This window comes from Platichthys flesus, chromosome 16 (genome assembly GCF_949316205.1).
Source record: "Platichthys flesus chromosome 16, fPlaFle2.1, whole genome shotgun sequence".
NCBI classification, from domain to species: domain Eukaryota; kingdom Metazoa; phylum Chordata; class Actinopteri; order Pleuronectiformes; family Pleuronectidae; genus Platichthys; species Platichthys flesus.
Genome location: NC_084960.1, coordinates 7891273 through 7911413, shown reverse-complemented (window position 1 = coordinate 7911413; position 20141 = coordinate 7891273). Strand labels below are relative to the sequence as shown.

At 41.9% G+C, this 20141-nt stretch overlaps 4 protein-coding genes across 5 annotated transcripts; 2 read left to right on the top strand and 2 right to left on the bottom strand.

Moving 5' to 3' along the window:
• Window positions 1-210: 210 nt before the first annotated feature.
• dxo (decapping exoribonuclease) lies at window positions 211-4530 on the bottom strand. Its single transcript, XM_062407523.1, has 7 exons — window positions 4299-4530; window positions 3325-3788; window positions 2996-3222; window positions 2675-2894; window positions 2265-2400; window positions 1794-1888; window positions 211-1707 (listed from the first exon to the last, which is right to left on the bottom strand). Exons 2-7 carry the CDS (start codon window positions 3780-3782, stop codon window positions 1575-1577), a joined length of 1269 nt encoding a protein of 422 aa, XP_062263507.1. The 5' UTR covers window positions 3783-3788; window positions 4299-4530; the 3' UTR covers window positions 211-1574.
• A 52-nt stretch (window positions 4531-4582) lies between these two features.
• stk19 (serine/threonine kinase 19) lies at window positions 4583-7865 on the top strand. The gene is made up of 7 exons (XM_062407525.1): window positions 4583-4719; window positions 5357-5452; window positions 5553-5695; window positions 6194-6432; window positions 6536-6633; window positions 7085-7232; window positions 7556-7865. Exons 2-7 carry the CDS (start codon window positions 5359-5361, stop codon window positions 7599-7601), a joined length of 768 nt encoding a protein of 255 aa, XP_062263509.1. The 5' UTR covers window positions 4583-4719; window positions 5357-5358; the 3' UTR covers window positions 7602-7865.
• A 617-nt stretch (window positions 7866-8482) lies between these two features.
• rac1b (Rac family small GTPase 1b) lies at window positions 8483-15826 on the bottom strand. The gene is made up of 6 exons (XM_062407393.1): window positions 15445-15826; window positions 14259-14330; window positions 13086-13203; window positions 12749-12811; window positions 10242-10401; window positions 8483-10153 (listed from the first exon to the last, which is right to left on the bottom strand). Exons 1-6 carry the CDS (start codon window positions 15477-15479, stop codon window positions 10023-10025), a joined length of 579 nt encoding a protein of 192 aa, XP_062263377.1. The 5' UTR covers window positions 15480-15826; the 3' UTR covers window positions 8483-10022.
• Window positions 14950-18296, top strand: LOC133970534 (small integral membrane protein 10-like protein 2A). 2 transcript variants are annotated; one of them, XM_062407395.1, is made up of 4 exons: window positions 14950-15069; window positions 16529-16674; window positions 16754-16961; window positions 18067-18296. In XM_062407395.1, the coding sequence occupies exons 3-4, from the start codon at window positions 16782-16784 to the stop codon at window positions 18085-18087; spliced, it is 201 nt and encodes a 66-aa protein (XP_062263379.1). In that variant the 5' UTR covers window positions 14950-15069; window positions 16529-16674; window positions 16754-16781; the 3' UTR covers window positions 18088-18296. The 2 variants fall into 2 exon arrangements, with proteins under 2 accessions (XP_062263379.1, XP_062263378.1); XM_062407394.1 differs by having other exon boundaries at window positions 14955-15069; window positions 16529-16961.
• Window positions 18297-20141: the final 1845 nt, after the last annotated feature.

Below are 20141 nucleotides of genomic sequence, written 5' to 3'. Positions count from 1 at the left end.
GTCTAAAAACTAACAAATGACTCATTTACTCGATTTGAGCTTCTCTGCCTGTTAAGTGTACTCGGTTGTAAAAAGAAAAGTTGGTTTGGACTGATGCATTTATGTTCTGGAAATACATCAGTGGAAATCCACCAAAAGATGAGTGCATTTCCGATTCACAATATCAGTAGACCACGTACCTCACACGCCCCTCATGAAACCACAAGCCACTAGATTCTGGATTTTTATTTGATTTTGCACCAAATTGCACACGCTCATAAATATCAGTCTCCTGCACATGTTTTTTTCCATTAAAATACATGAATTATTTTCTCAGAAATCAAGTAAAATGTTGAATTATGTGTGTAATTGGTGTGAAAAACAGAAAACTGAAAGTTAAATGATTACAGGAGAATGAAATAAGCTTTATTTAAAAGATGAGAAAGCGCTCAAATCTGGGGAATGTCAGTTAGTTAAAAAAAAAACACAGAGAAGGCAGTGACTCATCTGAACATGTTGTGATTTGTCTTAACAGTTTACAGAAAAATATTTGTAACTGCTGTTGCACTTTCATTTATTTTCAACAAATTTTCTAAAAACATTTTCTAATTTTGTTAATTCAACCCACTAACTGTTTTGGGAATTTAAAATGATTGTGATAACCAGGGAATAATAAAGTTTGTGAAACTGTTAACACTACACTGTGATTGTTTTTTTACATGAAAAAAACCACAGCTCTCTTTCAAATGATGAATGAAAACTGTTCTCGACAGGCAGGAAATATATTAGGAGTAAACTCTGTAGAAACACATTCACTTTGCACGTGTGAGTGTGTCTTCCACCATCTCCCCGACAGATCAGAACCAAAAGTGAGGCTCATCCACACTACTACCTTTAAGTAGTGGAAATGTTGGAATTGCTGTTTTCCCCATTTGAGTTTGAAAACGTATACACGGCCAAACCGTCTCAATTGGAGATGGAGATGCAGTCACGTGCATTTGCCATCTGGTTCTTATCGGTCACTACTCTACCAGCTGTGAGGGCAAAACTTTGTAAACACTTAGTGTCATCAACAGTTTCACCACATCAGTCCAAGAAAAGAAATCCTGCTCTATCATTTCACCATGTTTGTTCCTTGTTTTTACTGTTTGCCATAAGCACCAAGGCAATTTCCTGTATGTGCAAATATACATGGCAATAAAAATAATTCTGATTCTGATGCTGAAGCAGAGCAGAGTAAATATTCTGCCTCCTGTTTACACTGACACGCACATGCTCAGTGTACATGAATGATCACATGATAATGCCTTTTAAGGTATGTTCCTATGGACGGTGGTTTTAAAACGAAAACAGAATGGATGTAGCCTGTTTGCACGCACAGACACACACGCACACACACGGAAAAAAATACCCTTCAGTATGACACACAAATACATGATAACAAAAAAATTCCCTCCAAATGATCATGATCTCTGCAAGCTGCACAATTTAAGTTGTCCATGCATAAAATGCCAATGTATATTGGTTTTAAAAAATCCCTCCATTGGAGGCCACTACTGATATATCAAGAATTCTGTTTAACCAGATATTGTAAATCAGGACTGATGTGGGTCTCGACTGCTGGTCATCTCCTCGATATACCAGCGGGGCAGGAATGAATACGGGGAGTCCCTGTGGATGGAGTAGGTCACATCTCTGTGGGGATCCCAGGAGAACAGGTACACCACACTAGGAGGGAAACAATCATTCAATATTTAAGTATTTAAAAAATACATGGGAAAGAGTCCAATGTTGTCTGTATCACCGGAACTCACCTCGGGTTGTCTTCAGTAACCACATGCTTCGCAAAAGACAAGAAATCACAGCAGAAGTTCATACAGACTGTCGGCTTCCAGCAGTTAAATTCATTCTGTTTGGAGAGAAAACACAAGACAGTGTTAATAAATTGTGTGATGTTACATTTTCTTTTGTGAATTTCTTGAATTAATAGACTTCCAGTCTACAGCCATGCTAGTGGTTTGTGGGGTTATAGGATCAGGATGATAAGAATGCTATTTGTTTGTGTTCTGCAGGGTTTTAAGGAAAATGATGACCATGGAAGAAAAGTCAGGGAAACACTTAAGTGAGAAGCAATAATCCTATTAATGATAAAAAAATGTATGGCAATCTGTCTGATATTTGTTGACAGTTGACTAAGAACTGGCATTGACATCCCAGGTCCCACAACACAAGCAGGACTACAGTAAATCCAGAGTAATGTCTCCACTCAAACTTCTACATGGTACCTTGATGAGATGTGATATCTTGGAGATGTGAAACGTCTCCAGAGAAACCACCACTCCTTCATGGTCCCGAAAGCCTGCTATAACGCGAGGGACCCCAGGGAGGAACGACTGCGCCCACCACTTCAGCAGTTTGAACCTAACATCCACACCAATGACAAACATGAGCGTAAAATCAGCTGCGTTTAGGTAAATCAAATAATAAACGAGATATAGATATTTAAAAAAATATGTATTTATAACTAAAAACTAGAATTAGAGATGTCAATTTTTTTCCCAAATTCCTGAGGTCAAAGTGACCTTTGACTTCTGTGTCCAGGTGACTGTTTGCATCAAACTTGAAGAAATTCCTTCAAGAACTTCTTGAAATATAATGATCATGCCATGTTGCGTTTTACTACTCGATTGTTCACCTGTGGAAGTTGCTGCGCTGTTTAGGGGTGCAAATCTCTGCTGAGGTCTTCAGCTCGACGTAGCAGGCAGGAGCAGCTGGAGCGTTGGGGTCTTTATCCCGACAGTCCACCTCTCCCGAGAACAGAAGTCTGTGATCCGCGAGCCGAGTCTGCACCACAGTGCAAAAGGCCTCATTCGTGTTCACCACACCACTCGGGTCAGGTAAACTGTGGACGGTATCTACAGGGATGCATAAGAGTGAAGTGTTATCATACAATAACACTTTGGATGAAATGGGCTTTAGAGAAAGGCTATATTGTTAATTGTTTAAAAGTATATACCTGCACATGTGTATTGCTCAAACTTGTAGCCCCAGTACATCATCTCTTCATGCCTCGCAGTGCGGTTCTCTCGGTCCCTCCTATAAGCCTCTGTTTCCACTTCACTGATGTAAAGCGTTCCTTTAAACATGGTGGCCGCCAGCAGCCAGCCCTCCCGCGTCTCATAGGGAGTGGTCAGCAGCTTGGTCAGGTGACCCCGCCATGTCACAATGTCGGCATCTAAAGCACTGGGAAGAGCATGTGATCAAAGAACATGTGTCCAACAGGTAATCACAGTGGTCTTGAGACTGTGGATTCACAAGTTTGTGTCTGACTGTCCAAGCACTAACCGTGATGAGGCCGTGGTCGCACTTGGGCTACACTTTGTTCTATTGGCTATGATCCAGCGCAGGATGTGGTCCAGCTTCTCCTTCACACTGTCGTCCCTTTTTATAAAGCGGTCCTTGTATCCATCCCTCAGGTCGAAGTTGGGACTTCTCTCAGGTTCCTCGTAGTATCTCATCTGCCTGGCGTCGTTGAAGAACCTGCGCTCACCATCGAGGGAAAAACTTCCTACTTCGACAGGCTGTTTGTAAACAGGAAAGTCTCTTTCATAAAGCTCCTTTCTGGTGCTCAGACTCTGAGAGCCGTGCGGGTTCGGCTCTGGAGCTGATCCGGACTGACGCTGCTGGTGATGGTTCGGCTTTAAGTGTTTATTCTCGTTGTGATTTCTCCAACCATCGCCTCTTTCCCTTTTGTACGCCGACTGGTGGCTGGCGTTGGGATTGTGGGATCGGGGGTGGTCCATCGCTCCCTAACGTGGAGAAAAGAATAGAAACACACAGACGTTATTTAGATGGTCCACAAGACTCTATATCCACCATCTGACATCATTTCTCCATCTTCCTTTTTGCTCCTCATCTTATGTAAAACTATATTCACTTCCAAGTTTCAACATTTGTTACCATGTCCTATTTTCTGCTTCTTATATGGTCAAATCATGAAAATAATAGATGCTCATGGTGTATTCTGCATTGAACGAGTTGACTTTCGCTGCTGTGACTGTGACATTTTCCTGCAAAGGAGGATTTTATTTACTCTAAAATGCTCCAAACAAACAAAACAATAACAGGCTGATCCACGTAAATATCCGTCTGACGTGTTATTGTGAATACGTGCACATTCCTTACGAAAAGATTGACACGTTTGTATTGTGAGTTGTGTTTAAGTGTGTGTCAGCGTTGCGTAAACAGACAAACACGCAGATGCTTGCTTATAGCACGTTGTTTTCTAGTGAATCTTCACGAAGCAAAGGAAAACCCACCTTGGTTAGCAAACACGGCAGCTAAGCTAACATTATCTTCATCTCAAGACAGCCAGGATGATAAACCGGACTTCGCATTTGGAAAAAGCGACCGCGATGTTATTCCAGCACCTTTACTGATAAACATAAAAAATTATAAGTGGCGGAGGGAGACAGAACAAAATAACACACGAGTTTAGTTTGTTTCGTTAGCTGCGGAGCTAACTAGCATCGTAGGCTAATAACAAACTACCGCGGGTTGTCCTCCAGGACGCCAGGTGGCAGCAGTCACACCTCCTCCACGCAACAGAGCGAAGAAGCAGAAGAAGAAGAAGACTCACTTAGTAGTTGTGGTGTGGTTGCTGTGATCAGTGCAGAAGAAGAAGAAGAACGGACACTAAACAATGTGAACAGTTACGTCATCGATCTTAATAGCTGCCAGGTACGTGCTGCAACTGGTTTGAATGGTCGTGTGTGACGTGTGTGTCAGTGTACGGCCCAAGTTGTGTTACGTAGCACTTAGCCGCCTTAGCTTGGCTAACAACAAAGCCATAAAGCGACCCAGCCGGTGGGTCCTGCCGAGCTGTGTCCTGGTCAAACTTGTGAATATGAACTCCTGGGTTTATTCTCTGACCTGTAATTTGGGCTTGGAACTTTGAAACAGTGAATGTTTTACAGCTCGGGTCAGACACGAGTCTTCGTAAAGTCGTAATGTGACAGTTCGTCGTAATTTCAGTTGTTATTTTCCAGCAGGATATAGAGGGGTCACCTGTTTTTATAAAACATGCTTTGATTACACAGTTAAAGGAATTGTTCACCCAAAAAAATGAAGATTCACTCATTGTCCACGCACCACTATGCAGGCGGAGAGGCGGGTGAAGTGTTTGAGTCCACAAAACCCTTCTGGAGTCTCAGGGGCTGCAGATAGATCAAATACAATTCAAGTAACTCATTGTTTCATATGTTTGGAGCTGTGGACTCTAACACTTCACCCACTTTGGTCAGCGTTGCCTTCAGAGAAGAAGAGCAGCTGTGTGAGTCGGCAGGTCATGACCTCTCCACCATCATTTCTCCTCCAGGTATGAACAGGAAACGGGCGCTGATATCTGACACTTTCAAAGTGAAGAAAAGAAGACATGGCACAGAGCAGTTCGGAGTTGTGTGCGCGGGAGACGGTGGGTTTGCCGGAGAGATTATACACAGCACATCTTTTTCTTTTGGGGGTTTACGCCCTAGTCCACTCACTGACCATCCATGTATATCTTCACCTTAAAGGGCCAAAAGACATCAGATCCACGCTGCAGTACCTCATGACCCTGTTTCCCAGGAAGCTCTTCAATGACGCCCTGCCTCAAATTGTGCTGAAGCATCAACTTTACAGTATACACCATGACAAGACCTCAGTGGACAAGGAGGTGGTAAGATGGCTGTTTAGTCTTAATGTGTATATTTATTAGAGATGTTCCATTACCATATCTCCCTTCCTGGTACTCGACTAGATCTCAGTAGGTTCTAATAATATCAACTTATTTCACATATTTGAATAGTTTTGTGGCACTTACCTCATATGGCATTGGTGATGGCTGTCCTTGTATGGCCTATTGCTAGTTTTGTAATTGACAACAACAGTGCTGTCCCGCAGAACTGAGGTCTTGCCACATTTCTCTAAATAACAATGCCCTACCAGAAACCCCTTCTTCTTAACCGCTCTAAAAACAGTGTCAGTGTCAGAACTGAGCAGGTGCTGTTTCAGACCGGTGAAGACGAAACGATTATTCTTGATATCTGAATCTGTGGATTAACACTCCCCGGAGCCCGACCTGGCACTTTCGTCAATATCTGAGGCATTTTGTTGCTGGTATCAGAATATCTCTAATGTGAAAGTACCCAACACTTCACCCACTTGTGTTTTCCAGAATAAAATGCGGGAACAAGCAGAACTGCTGATGTTCCAGCTCGGGTTCGATACGGAGGCTTACGGGCTGATTTTCGCCTCAGACTTCAAGGCCAAAGTGCTGGCAGCCGAGGAGGGAAAAGTGACCCGAGCGACGGTGGAGAAGTTCTTGGAGAAATTGTTATCCTCCTCTTGCACAGATCTGAGCTTCAGCAAAGACAAAATGATCAGAGAGCTCCTTTTCACAGACTCTGAGATAACGTAAGAAAAATCCTGCTCTACTCAAACAGTTTGAAAATACTTTGCACCGGAGTCCTCAGACGTTTCAAATACCAGCACATGCTTTATTTTTCTTAAAACCTAGGCAGCTGGTGAAGTCAGGGGTCCTGACTGTAAGGGACGCAGGCAGCTGGTGGCTGTCCATTCCCAACTCAGGCAAATTCACCAAGTACTTTATACAAGGTGGGTGTCAGGGAGCACTATCACATGACCGCTATAAACATTGATATGTACCGCTGTCAGTTAAACTTTTAACGGGCAGCTCGATTGGAACAACAGACATAACAACAGGGGGAGCTCTTCACTAACTGCATGCTCAACTAATGGCCTGTGAGTAGTTCTCTGAAATGTAGCACATTTCTCAACAATGTGAATGTTCTCCAATTAACCTGCTTCATTGTTTTGTCTCAGGCAAATGTTTGGCCTTTATTTAATGTATTTATTGTATTTAATGTTTTTACTTGATGTCTGGTTTGATGCAGCAGTAGAATTGTCTCCCTCTGAAGACACTAAAAGAACCTTAACCTTAACATGTCATTAACGTGTCACTTGTTTTACAAGATTTTTTGACAGTGACCTGCGAATTGGAGAATTTGCTTGTTTCTAACCGACTGACCCCTCCTCCTCCCGCTAGGTCGCAAAGCTGTGCTCGCCATGGTGAAGAAGTCCAAATATAGTGAAGTGTTGCAGGCAGAGCTAGAGGAGCGGCGAACAACCTCACATGTGAAATTCCACATGAAATACCACGTCCACGATATTGTTGGTGCCGATCTGGTGGAGAGGTAATATTTCTCTGTTGTCTCACTTGGATGCTAGGAACAGGTTCTTCATACAGCTGCTCTCTGGTTTATGATCCTCTCAGTCAGTTCAGTAATTGAGGGTTTTCTGTAACAAGATCGGACAAACCCAAACCTTCAAAAGCAAGTCGGCTCAAACCCCTCACTCAGAAAATCATCATAAAAGCTATAATTGCTTAAAAGTCAACTCAATACATCTGTTGTTTCTGTCAGCGTCTATTTACCGACTGGACTAACATGGCGTATTACCTGTACTGTACACTTTAAGAATCAAACATTAACATTATTTGACTCTGTTTTCTTTCTAGCATACCGACAACTTCAGGGGCATTGTTGCGGTTTGTTGATTCCTGAGGCTTCGTAGCAAGACGGACCCAGCGAGTGACTCAAGACGTGAAAGTTCACAAGATTAATACGCTTGTGAAACGTGGTTGTGTGAAGACTCACAGTTGATACATGCAAGATCTCTTGTGTAGATTCTGTGCCAAATGTTATATAAAAACCTTGTGGGTTTATGAATTGTCAATTATGTTGACTTGAACATGTCAAGATTTCATTTATCCTGTAATAAAAAACATATGAGTGATGACTTACGTGCACACCATGAAACCCCCATGATACTGTCGTGTGTGTGGTGTTTGAACTTTGGCCGTTGCGCTCTGTGGCCAGGTTTAACTAGTAAGAAGTCTGAGCTGCTCATCTGCTAAATTAGTTTTTTTGGGGTCTATATTCCCTGACAGGTTCATTCTCAGAGTTTTAAATATAATTGTTCCATTCTGTTAAAAGAATAAACTATATTTCACAGCTGTGCAGCAACCTGAATGTTCAGTTTTGTGTTCTATCAGTCGCTAAACCCACTGAACTGTTTCTTTACAGCCGGTATTAATTGAAGAGAAGGGGCTGATTCCAATTTTAAGAGTATAAAAATAAAACGGCAGAAAACCATGCCATCTGGAAACAAATTCTCGTTTCAATGAAAATTCCACATTCACTTCACATTTTCCAATAATGGCTTAGTTAAGAATTTACGGTATTTTAGGTTTCAGTAGTACTTTGTTCTCCCACTATCAATTGATATGTTTATTTTCTCTTTAAGTCTCAGACAACATCTTCAACATAATCCAAAGATATTCAGTTCATTATGTTTGACTAGATAATTGTTTGTTTATCGAGGCATCATTTTCTGTCGGCAAATTTAAACTTTGTGTTGGTGTTACTAGTGTTAAATCAAGAGAAAAATTAGTTTCCATTGGGTTTTTTTTCAAGAATTTATTGGCTTTTTCAAAAAGTGACAATAGCTTTTATCCATAAAACTAACAAGTCACAACATTGGCTTGAATTAAAGCACAGCTTGATGTCTGAATACAATACAGATGAGCAACATGTACTTAACCCCTGATCTAGTAGTTCAAATACAATTTGTAAATAGGCAAAAAATATAACTGTAGCAATTCTAATCTTAGTTTTCAGTATATGTTGCACATACATGCTATCAGCATTAATTACAAAAAGCTAGGCTTGCAGGGAGATTAAGGTAGCGTTAACTGTAGAGGTAATAAACAAAGGATATTCATAGTGTTAGTTTAACAATACAGTGAGTGAAGTGTGATACAAAATAGTCAATCACATGATTATAACAAAAATGAGTACACTGTATACTACACCATAACCGACAGTAGCTTTGTTACTGCTCCTTAGTGACATTGCTTGGCCAGTAGTGATGCTATTAAAAATTGTATGTGCTGCACAAAAGGTTTCTGATAAATGCCCACAGAGCATGAAAGGTGCTCTTGATCCCCACCACCAAAACACCTACACAGTTCTAATCCAATATCGAGTTTACTTTTCAGCTTTGCACTCCTGGGCAGCTAAACAGTTGAGATATTTCTCAGGTAATATCGCAAAGAGGAAAGAAAAATACCATAAAGCCAAACACATAAAATACTGGATCCTTAAGGTCTTTTTCCGGGATGATTAGCACTGTAAGAGCCAGCAGACGTTTTCACAGAGTGAATTTGTAGTTTTTTTTCTCTGTCATCATTACACCTATGAAAATGAAGCATCATACTTCATGTGCTAGTGCTGAAAACAAACTTCCGCTGAGGAGATTGTGGTATATGAATGGTAAATTTGATACAAAAAGGACTTTACAGGTAGTTACTTTAAGTTCTTTTTAACCGTGTGATGGTACAGGATTGCTCTAGAAACATAAAACTTAAGTGAATCCAATAGAAATCGGTCATGAAGCTGAAACAAACAGCAGCACAAAAGTTTTCAGCTGTATTTCGAAGGTTTGAGAAACAAGAACAACAGTTTTCTTTTTGGCTGAAATACAGTATGTGTGCAGAATGCATTTGGCAATGTTTCTTCCACTCAAAACAAACAACCAAGACTGTAAACAAAAAAAGAACGTGGACAACCAGTGGAAGAACAAATTGAAAACATTCCACTGTCTTTTTTTTTTTTTCTTAACAAAACATCCAATTCATTTCAGAAGGCCTCAAGATTTTAATAATTTCATAGACTCATCTATACAGTACACGCTGTTAAAAAATAACTAGGGTCTAAAATCATTCAACCCCATATCCTAAATCCGACCCTATGTCAAATTCATCATGGAAACGGCCGGTAGAACTGCTGTAGCTACGCTGATGGAAGAAAAGAAACTGAAGCACATTGTTTCGTGTGTATAATGGTGTGTTTCTCCTGTGTCATTAGCCACCCTCACCACTAGCTGTCATGTTCCCCTGTAACCGGTTCAAATAGGAGGAAGTCCTAGAGGAGAGAGCACACCTTCCTCTTCTTCTTGACAGGTGGAGGGCAGAGGACGGCCCGGATGGCCTCGTCAAACACAGTTTTAAGGCCACGCTGGGTCAGAGCCGAGCACTCCAGGTACTTGACGGAACCTGAGGGAAGTGCGCAGAGAAATCGGTTTAATGTTTGTTTTTTAAACATTTCACCTTGAAAGACCAGATAATGAGTCAGTGCTGTTACCAATCTCTTTGGCCATTGCCAGTCCCTGGGGGTAGGTGATGGGAGTGAGCTTCTTCTCCTTCAGCTTCTCTATGGTATCCTTATCATCTCTAAGATCCAGTTTGGTGCCCACCAAGATGATGGGAGTGTTGGGGCAATGGTGTCTCACCTCAGGGTACCACTGCACGGAAACAACAACACAGGTTAGAGGTTTTACTTCTCAAACCTTATTATTATCAACAGATGCATTCAGCTGAGACAGGAACAGTGTTCTTTTAGAGCGTAGAGTGCATTTCAAACACCAGCTGATCTTTCTGGTCACTCAGGGGCAGCACATCCAGCTGGAAACACTGACCCACAGTATTACCACCATTCAGGCTGATCCGTTAAACAAAATGTCCAGCAGATCTGTTATCTGACCAGCTGATAAATCTACGTCCAAATATTCATTTTCTTTTAACTCCATTTTCGGTCTCAACCATCTCATGACAGAAATATCTGGCTCCTGAGCAGAGGAATGTGTTCTCAACTAGTCATTAGCTGTTCGATGATGAGCAGTTAGCGTGGGCTGGGTTTAACGGAGCCCTTATCACTGAAAAGTGCGGCTGGATGAAAGGTTGATGCTATGAAAGCGAAACCAGAACAGAAGTCATGGGCAATAAAAGCAACCACGGCAGTGTCTGATTTTAACTTCCTGCAGATACTCGTGTCACCCACTGCTTTTATAGAAATAGTGATAATAAAACTAAACTTTCTACAAGTGTATGTTTTCTCTCTGTGTCTAAAGATTAGGATTAAGATGCATTTATTAGTCCCAAACACATGCACAGACATTCAAAGGCACACTCATGCAGGTAGGGAAATTTAATCTCTGCTTTTGACCCATCTGGTGCAGGACACACAGAGCAGTGAGCGACCATGTACGGCGCTCGGGGAGCAGATATTGGGGAAGTAAGGTGCCTTGCTCAGGGGCACTAGACAGGGTAGGGAGAATCCTCTTGGATTTTTGGGCAGATCAATCCAGGTTCGTCTTTTGTTGTCTCTCCGTGGAGTCGAACCAGAGACCTTCTCTGCCCATAGTCCAAGTTTCTGCCACTAGACCACCGCCTCTCAGGGAGAAACTGCTGTTTCTGGAGACTTCTGCTTAAGGACCATATTCTCATAATAAAGAGTGTTTGTGCCATTATATATGCCTTTAATAATTCTGTGTATTTACAACATGCTCTAGTGCAGAGTGAGTATAGAAATACACATCTCTGCCCTTTTCCCCTCCTATTGTCTCAAAGTGTCAGCTAAATGTAATGTAATAATTAACTAATTTACATTAATAAGTAATACACTTCAACACAGTTGAGTGCAGCTCTTTCTGCTGCCACAGCTTCAGACGAGAACTGCAGCTTATCTTACTGGGAACTGAAACTGGCTGGCTCAATCTGAGCAAAAGTGTTTGTTTAGAATTCATTAGGAGCAAATGGGCAGTTTGCGGATGTTGCTCAGCTGAGGTAAGCTTTACTCGAAGCCAACATCTCACTGTCTCAAAAAAGTTTTCACAAAGTTTTTTCACATTACCCTGGGCCACTGTGGTGGATAATCAGGGATTCAGACCAAAGACCGCATTGTTTAAACTGCACATTATTTATTATCATTAGTTTTGGTACCAGTGAGGCAATACAATAAAATCCAGTGGGTTTAGTAACAGATTAATGCATTTAAAATCTTAACAGATGCTAAAACACAATATAAAAATAATAACTTTAATTTATTGCTGCGATAATCACAATGTAAATGGCAAAAATACAGTGGTCAAGTAAAAACCAAAAATGCGCACTTTTATGCATTTGACTGGTTTAACTTTTTTTGCTGGAGCCCCGAGTGCTGTGTATAAGAACATGTTTTACACGCAGGCATAATGTTGGTCTGAACACAGCCCAAAAGGATAAATGCCGGCTGTTCTGAACCAGTAACTGTCAGGACTGAAACCACAACAGAGGAAAAGCAGCATGGAACGTCATCTAATTTAAATGTGGTCAACACCCTTCCTTTAAACCTGGTGATCTCGAAGAGCAGATTCATTCAATAAGTTGGTTAAGATGTCACTCACCTATTGTGTGTCCCCTTGATAGCACAGTGCTTTTGCATTCCTTATAAATACTGACTGCACAACTACAATTTAAATACCTCAAGTGAACATTGTTGTGGTACCAGATACCCTGACTCTCCCAAGATGATTGGCCAGTGCACTATCCCCATCAAACCTCTAGCTATAGTGATAGTGATGATGCTTTAACTGGAATGTGTTGGTCGGGTGACACAGGAATCTACCAACCAGATCAGTGCCAAAAAATCTGATCCACACAAGATTAGATCAGTAGCTTTTGAAGTTGAATCATCTTCCAGACAGAAACCAGTGTGGTTATACATCTTTACAAAACGTCATCCAATGAAAACTGTTAATCACTCTAGGCTTTTCAACAGTTCCATGGTAACACGTTCACACCCTCTGCTATATCCTATTTTAGTCAACTCACCTTGGCACGGACGTTTTCAAAAGAGGCAGGGCTCACAAGCGAGAAGCAGATGAGGAACACATCCTGGTAAGGTAAGAAGGAAACAATGCAATTAAAGTCCATAACAATCACTTCCTGACCAGAACTGAAACAAATGCTCCTGTGTTCATAATCACACAAATGTGAGGTGTTTTTCTTTCCCTCTGATTTCCTAATTTATTCTAAGCTTCTAATCTTTCCAAATGAATAATGTAAGGGCACAACTGGCAACAAAATATACTTACAGCACATGGCACAAGTCGAGGGGAAGAATAACAAGTCTAATATAATACAGCATTGTCAAAATGTGTCAATGTACCGTCTGAGGGTAGGAAAGTGGGCGGAGTCTGTCGTAATCTTCCTGTCCCGCTGTATCCCAAAGGCCCAGGTTCACGGGTTTTCCATCGACCATAACATTGGCAGAGTAGTTGTCGAACCTGATGGAAGTGATGATATGAGAATGAGACAATAAAAAACACGTTTTGCTAAAAATAAATTGACAAAAAAAAATTTCCCATACAGGAAATAAACACTCAAGCGGTGAGGTGAAAAACAAGTTCTGCATTGATCAGCTGGGCCTCTTCAGCTCCCTCTTGAAAATGAATCATCACCTACTTAATCTGGCTCAGCTAAACGGAGCATGTTGTTTATTAACAGGCTGCTCAGCCAGCCCAGACTGAATGGCAGACCGATACAGAGAAACACAGTTTCCACAGCTGGTCTGGAACCAGATGGGGTGTAGGTATCCAAAATACCTAGACATATGCATGCACTGGCCACCGTATTAGAACTACACGTTTGCGAGTTCCAGAGCCACGAACACAAGGAAACCAATGTTTGTATTTACACTATCTAGGCGTAAAATTATTTTAGAACAATGATAGAGAAACAAATACCCCGGTGGCATAATAGTTAACCGCTCTAAGCAGCATGCTATTTCTCCATCAGATTTCCATGGCTGTGTTTCCAAATGAAGGTCAAGCTAAAGCTCATTAAGTTTATTTTTCCTTTAGAAAACACACATAAGTATGAAGTTAAATGCACTAATTGTAAGTTGCTACAGATAAAATATATAATGTTGGTAGCCTTGATGGAGTTCTGTTTTTCTGGTTTCCTTGTATGTGCATGCCAAACTGGTTAACTGGGGCCGCATGCCCAGGTTTTAAACAGTTGCTGGGGGATTCTCGCATTCATAGATCTAAACAGTAGCTGGGGGGCGGGGACTGGGGCTCTGCAGGTCGATGATATTGGGTTTTCCTGAAACACGCCTATCCCTAAATCTCAGTTGCAGCCCACAGCAGTGATTATAACCTGTTCTACAGGCAACCAAATCTCCGTCTGAATAGGCAACTGAAATAAAAGATGCCTCCAACATTATGCAGAGAATGTACAAGAAAGGGTGGAAACAAATAATGGATTAATTTCTCCCAGTCTGGCATAAACAAATGCAGTAATGAACCATCCACACTAGGGTGCAGCCTCAGATACTCACACTGTGGGGATGTACTCTCCAGGAAAGGCATTGGTGGTGTAGCTGATGAGCAGGCAGGTCTTACCCACAGCTCTGGAGGGGAGAAGGACACGGAGGATGAATTGTTCAGTAAAAAAAGAAAAGAAAAAGGCTTTCTGAATATAACAGTGTCTTGAGCTTATGTAACAGCTCAAGAGCAGAGCATCAATGAAATGCCAAACAAACGTTTCCTGGAAATGATCATATCCAGATTCTCTATCTATGATCTCAAAAGCAGCACATACTCCCATTGGAGAAGCTTCAACAGAGATCTCTCTGCAATGTTGCTAGGAAAAGCACTTTTCAATTAACTTATAAATTTGTTCCCTCTTATCAAGCCTCAGAGTTCAAATCATACACACACACACACAAATAACTGTTAGTCATCCCTTCATTGGGAAATCCGGTTTAGATTGTGCATACTTGATTTGTTTTTTTACCAAGACGAGCACACAGGATAACAAGAGGAGGGGTGTTTACTAAATGTGAAACTTAAGTGTTGAACAACTTCCCATGAACCATTGAGTCAGAATCGAAAAATCAGTCACAGGCCCATGGGTGACTGTGCTGCTGCGCTATCCACCACACCCTGACCAGTATAAGTCAGTTTACCTCCCTCTCCCCCTGTCACAGTCGGTTATAGCTCGTGTTTTAACCCTTTCACCAGACTCACACTGAACGATCTGGTGCATTTTAGAGACTGTGGAGAAGCTGAAAAACCAGCAACGCAGCAGAGCATTGCACAAACATGTCGGTGTAAAGCTGGAGTTTAACTCGTCGCGTTGCTCAACAGGTGAGTAACTGCGGCCAGGTGTTTGAAACTCCTCTGTGTGCGGTTATGTGACCTGCCGGGCGGTGTGTGACTCACCCAGTGTGGGAGGAAAGCACAGTAACCAGGTTAACTGCAGGTTAGCCAACGTGAAACTAGCTTAAGTGGTGTTTAACTAAATCAGAAAATTGTCGATAATCAGTGGTGAAATATTCACGTAGTAGAAGCAGGTAAAGTTAAAGCTCGGCAGATAACTTCACCCGTCTTGGGAAAATACTAGCGTATGGATCAGTGTTAGCTAGTCTGATTTGAGCTAAATGCTAACACTTCGCCCATTCGAGTTAAACCAAAGGGTCTCGTAGGCCTGCACCGAAACTGAGCTCCATGAAGTCAACTCACCCGTCTCCGACAACGACACACTTTATGGCCTGCATCGCGGCGCAGCTAGAGGAATGCTAGGTTAGCCCCGGGAGCAAGCTAACGTTAGCTCGCACGTCTCGTTTCCTTTGTCCGGGAGGGGGGGTTGCTCGCTGGGTGTTTTAACGCCCCGACAACGTCTCCTTCTCGGGCGTGTGTGTGGTTTCGCAGCGCTGCTGTGGGGCGCGGTGGAGCTGGAGGGCGGGGGAAAAACGGGCGGCGACTTCTCCGGCACTTTAGAACAAGTTCAGTCAGACGTGGGCACTCGACATTCCCATGCTTTCGTAGGGGCTGATCGGGAAGCTGCGAGGCAACAACAGCGGCCACCACCCCTGAGCTGAGAGAGAGAGAAAAAAAAAAGTGAAGCCGGACACCGCCACCACCAGACGCTGCTTCCGGTGCTGTGACGTCGCCACGCCCACCATGGGATCCACCCCAAAACAAACAGCTGGCGGTCCCACGGGTTCCTGTAAATTAAAGAGAACCCGGGCAGGAACAGACGTCACGAGATGCGTCGTTTAAAATGCATATATCTCCTCTGATGGCCCAAAATATACAAAAATAACAAGCCGGGGGAGATAGAGTGTGACACGGAATGAGGAAGTGACGTCAACTAACCCAGCCTTGTTTACGATGGATTTTTTTATTCCCTGCACTCAGGTTTGGTGACTTTATTTTCTTACTGTCAAATAATACAAAGAAACATAAAATAAACTGACACTAAATTAAGTTTATCAATGGGACTGAAACCTGATGGAGCTGTGCCATTCACTTCAGTTGTTCAAACACTGTTAATAACCCGTCGGTTTGCAGGCCTCACCGCATCACTGAGAAATTAAGAGATTGTATGAAGATTAATCTGACCAAAGGTATAACTCATTTCTGATAGATATTGTGAATTTTCTTTTGAGAATTTCGCTAGGAATGCATTTATACAAAAGTATTTAAACAGATAAACTAGGCTGGGCCAAACATTTTACAAATCTGAGGAAGATTTATTTAAATAAAGTTTGTTTATTTTATTTTATTCTGCTTAAGTTGTTTTTCAATCTGCCTGGGAGTCTAGACTCGGGGCGTGAAAGTCCCACATGCCACTTCCGTGTGTCACACCATCACCCGTCCCCCTGCAATCAGCAGGAGCTGTTGGGGCGGAGCACCTCTGCCAACACAAGCAACCTCGTAAAGAAAGATGGAGCTCGGAGTGAGACAGTGGTAAGAAAATGAGCTGTCACCCCGCAACCTCTTCTCCCGTCGCCGGTTCTTCTCTGTAGCTGACACCGTCTTCTTGCAGAGAGCTCCCGCGGGCCGACAGCGCCTCTATGGCGGCTCTGTCCCATCTCGTGCTCCGGTTCTCGGACTCCGCCGGTCGCTCGTACGGCGTCTTCTCCAAAGGCTTGACGAGGACTTTGTTGATATTCTTTGATCTCGCATGGCGGCTGCGGATCAGATTCCCATACATCTACCTCGTCGCCTCCATGATGTTTAATGTCAGATTACAGGTAACGAGCTCCTCCGTCGTGTGGTGAAAGACACGTAGTCAAGTTTACCAGGTTATCCTGGGTGAAACAACAGCTTTTAAAGGTTCATTGTATAGAACTTAGTGACACCTAGTGGATAACTTGCACGTTGCAGCGGAATACCCCTCACCTCACTCTCCACTTCCAAACATGGAGGAGAACCTGTAGCCTTTAGTTGTCATAAAAACTCAAAAGGTGTTTAGTTTGTCCAGTCTGGGCTACTGTAAAAACATGGAAGCCTCCGTAGAGAGAAGCCACACCCTGTAAACATAGAGTATTTAAATATAAACGGCCCATTCTAGGGTAAAGAACACCACAATTAGTAGAATTTGTGCACTGAAACTTTAAATGGGGTTAGTTAGTTTATTTAGTTACAAATACTGTGCTGTATGAAGTCATGTTGTCTGCACACTGAGATGCTTTTCTTCTTTATTTATTTCCCCTCGTCGGATAGATGGTAGATTAGATTTAAAACAATTTAAAAGCATTTGCTGGTTAATAGATGAAACTAATGTTGTAAAATCTAGCTGACCCACAGTAAAACCTTGTCTCGTTAATCGTGTCAGAGAGGAGTTGATTCTATGTCCTGGGCCATAAGGTCAAAAATTACACCAAGACACAAAGGTTTGCGATTAATATCACGATAAATGTTTTCAGAATAAAAATCCTTTCGATTTTTAATTATGCTTTTCTGCAGTTTCTAAGATGTACTAATACATGTGGTATACTTTACTGGGACAGTTTGTATTTCCAATATATCTACAACACGCTAATATCAGTAGTTACGGTGGCCTTTATCTGTCGTTCTTTAATTTCCATCATACGTCTCACTTTAATATCTTAAACTGACAAATACCAGTTGAAGACATTCACATTAAAAGTCTGAAACCACCAAATATTTTGGAAATGTCTTTAAAAAATGGCGTAAATAACATAAGTTTGATTATCACCTATTCGGCTCACACGTCAATGGGTTTGCACGACTATGTGACATTTAAACGATTGAAGACATTTACAGTTAATATCAAACTGACACTTTAAATTCCCTGTGGACCTCTTCACTCATGTCTTCCTCATCTCTTCACAGGTGCACATTGAAATCCACTGATCAGTCTCCAGTGCCTGCATTTGGACTCAGAAAAGAGCACTGCCATGTTTCAGTCCTCTCCAGGCGACTGGCGGACGCTGCGGCTGCTTGCTGAGAGGAAGTGTAATTCTGCAGACTGCTGGGGCGACGCAATAATGTGACAGCGCCTGTTGCCGTGGTCAGCCCGCGTCACGCGAGCCCAGTGCCTTTTTGTGGTGGGGGGGGGGGGGGGGGGGGGGGTGAGGAACAACAGTGACGTCTGCAAAAACGAGCAGAGGTCAGTCGGCGGAGAAGAAAGATGCATCCGGAGGTTTTTTTTCACTTGCCACCGAAGATTCAGGAGCCGCTCATCGTGTCTGGGAGGACTGTGGTGTGTGAACGGAGAACTGTGACGGTTTCAGCTTAAAAACCGATGATTGTTGCTGTGGGACTTTGTGGCTTCTTCTTATTGTCTGACGTATGTTTTTTTAGGAGCTCAGTGTAAAGATGTCACAGACAAATACTGGAATAATTTCACTTTCGGTGAAAAAAATAAACATCTACACCGCATGACACCGGCAAAGCATGTTTGTAGCTGTGGCTTGGACACTTGATTTGAGGCTGGGGTCGGCTGGATAATCGGTACATGGTCCCTGTCAGGAGGTGCAGCCTCAGAGGGAGTCACTGCATGTCCTCTTTGTGTTCGTACACACAGGTTGCCACTGTTGTGTTGCACTGGAACGGTGACACATTTTACCTTCAAAAATATTTTTGTAGCTTCATTTGTCCCGAATGTTTAATCTGTGATAAATGTCGGGGTCGACGTCACACAGAACCGAGGACGATGTTGTTTTGAATTTGAAAAATAATAAATTAATGAAATCGCTCTTCTAAGCCATTTTTTGTAATTCTTTATCAAATTGGCAGTGTCTCTTTTTTTTATTAATTTGACCTCTATAGATACACGTCATTTTGCATTACTCTCTGTAACTTCAAACAACATATAAACATCCAAGTGTGGAAAAACCCTTCTCTCTCACTTCCCTGTTTTTCTATCATCTCCAGTGACGTGTGTTTAGTCCTAAAAAAAAGAGCGGAACTACATTTTGCAAACACATGGACCAGGGTTAGACATAGTGATACAGGATGCTACAAGTACTAATAAAACAAATAATTACACAAAGTATAATACTAAAGATAAAAATTAGGGTAGAAGTGACGGAAAGGCTTCATATCATCAGGAATAACTACATGTTTCTAAACTGAGAGTTTCGTGAAAGTTACGTTTGATAAAGTCTATTCCTTATTTGCTTTTGATGGAGGTCACGCGCAGTATATCCACATCATCCAGGTGTATTGTTTTTGCACCTTGACTCTTGTTTTCAACACAAGCTGCCTTTTATTTTGAAGTAGAAAATTTTGTCATCAAGTCCACAGTGTATGGACTGAAGCTACTGAAAAGCTGTAATTGTTGATTTTTCATTTTGTCCTGTGGAGTGTGTTAAATTAGAAAACAAGAAAAAAGCTCTCCTGCACCTTTTCAGAACTGAGCACTATAGGTTAATGCTGCTCTGTGCTGAGCAACACGGAAAAGCCATGCACCTAATTTTCTGTTTTAAGATTTTTAATTTTACGGTGTCAAGAAATATCGTATTAAATTGGAAGATAAAGCAAAATAGTCCTTATAACCTGCTTTTCATTCACCCACAAAATCATGCATTGCCTTCAATTTCATTTTTTTAATGTAGATACTCAAAATCTCCCATAAGAGACTGACGATGGCAGCCTGTTCCCATTTCCTCTGCTGAAGAATGAGCGTATTGCAGTACCTGATGTGTCCACACGAGAGAAGCATCCTATCACTTATTGGCTCGACTGTCTGATCCGCTGGAGACCACCAAAATCACTAAGTGATGAATATAAAAATGATCATATTTCTCTATTGTTATTTAACGAATTCTGCTTTTTGTCATGAATTATTGTGTCAGGTTTTCTAAGACATTGGTTTATTGTGAAAGTTAACTTTTAAAAAATGTGTCTACTTCTGGAAATGTCACGTGAATGTAGCATGAAGTATAAAGTGTGTTATCTTCTAT

Excerpts from the sequence above, each read along its gene's own strand:
- stk19 (XM_062407525.1), top strand. The coding sequence starts at position 5,359 with ATGAACAGGAAACGGGCGCTGATATCTGACACTTTCAAAGTGAAGAAA. Across the intron at positions 5,453-5,552 it reads AGTTGTGTGCGCGGGAGACG|GGCCAAAAGACATCAGATCC; the intron begins GTGGGTTTGCCG and ends TTCACCTTAAAG. Across the intron at positions 7,233-7,555 it reads GGTGCCGATCTGGTGGAGAG|CATACCGACAACTTCAGGGG; the intron begins GTAATATTTCTC and ends TTTTCTTTCTAG.
- LOC133970534 (XM_062407395.1), top strand. The coding sequence starts at position 16,782 with ATGGCGGCTCTGTCCCATCTCGTGCTCCGGTTCTCGGACTCCGCCGGT. Across the intron at positions 16,962-18,066 it reads TGTTTAATGTCAGATTACAG|GTGCACATTGAAATCCACTG; the intron begins GTAACGAGCTCC and ends ATCTCTTCACAG.
- dxo (XM_062407523.1), bottom strand. The coding sequence starts at position 3,782 with ATGGACCACCCCCGATCCCACAATCCCAACGCCAGCCACCAGTCGGCG. Across the intron at positions 2,895-2,995 it reads TGAGCAATACACATGTGCAG|ATACCGTCCACAGTTTACCT; the intron begins GTATATACTTTT and ends GCATCCCTGTAG. Across the intron at positions 1,889-2,264 it reads AGATATCACATCTCATCAAG|AATGAATTTAACTGCTGGAA; the intron begins GTACCATGTAGA and ends CTCTCCAAACAG.
- rac1b (XM_062407393.1), bottom strand. The coding sequence starts at position 15,479 with ATGCAGGCCATAAAGTGTGTCGTTGTCGGAGACGG. Across the intron at positions 14,331-15,444 it reads TGTGTCGTTGTCGGAGACGG|AGCTGTGGGTAAGACCTGCC; the intron begins GTGAGTTGACTT and ends TCTCCCCTCCAG. Across the intron at positions 13,204-14,258 it reads GGAGAGTACATCCCCACAGT|GTTCGACAACTACTCTGCCA; the intron begins GTGAGTATCTGA and ends CACTTCCATCAG.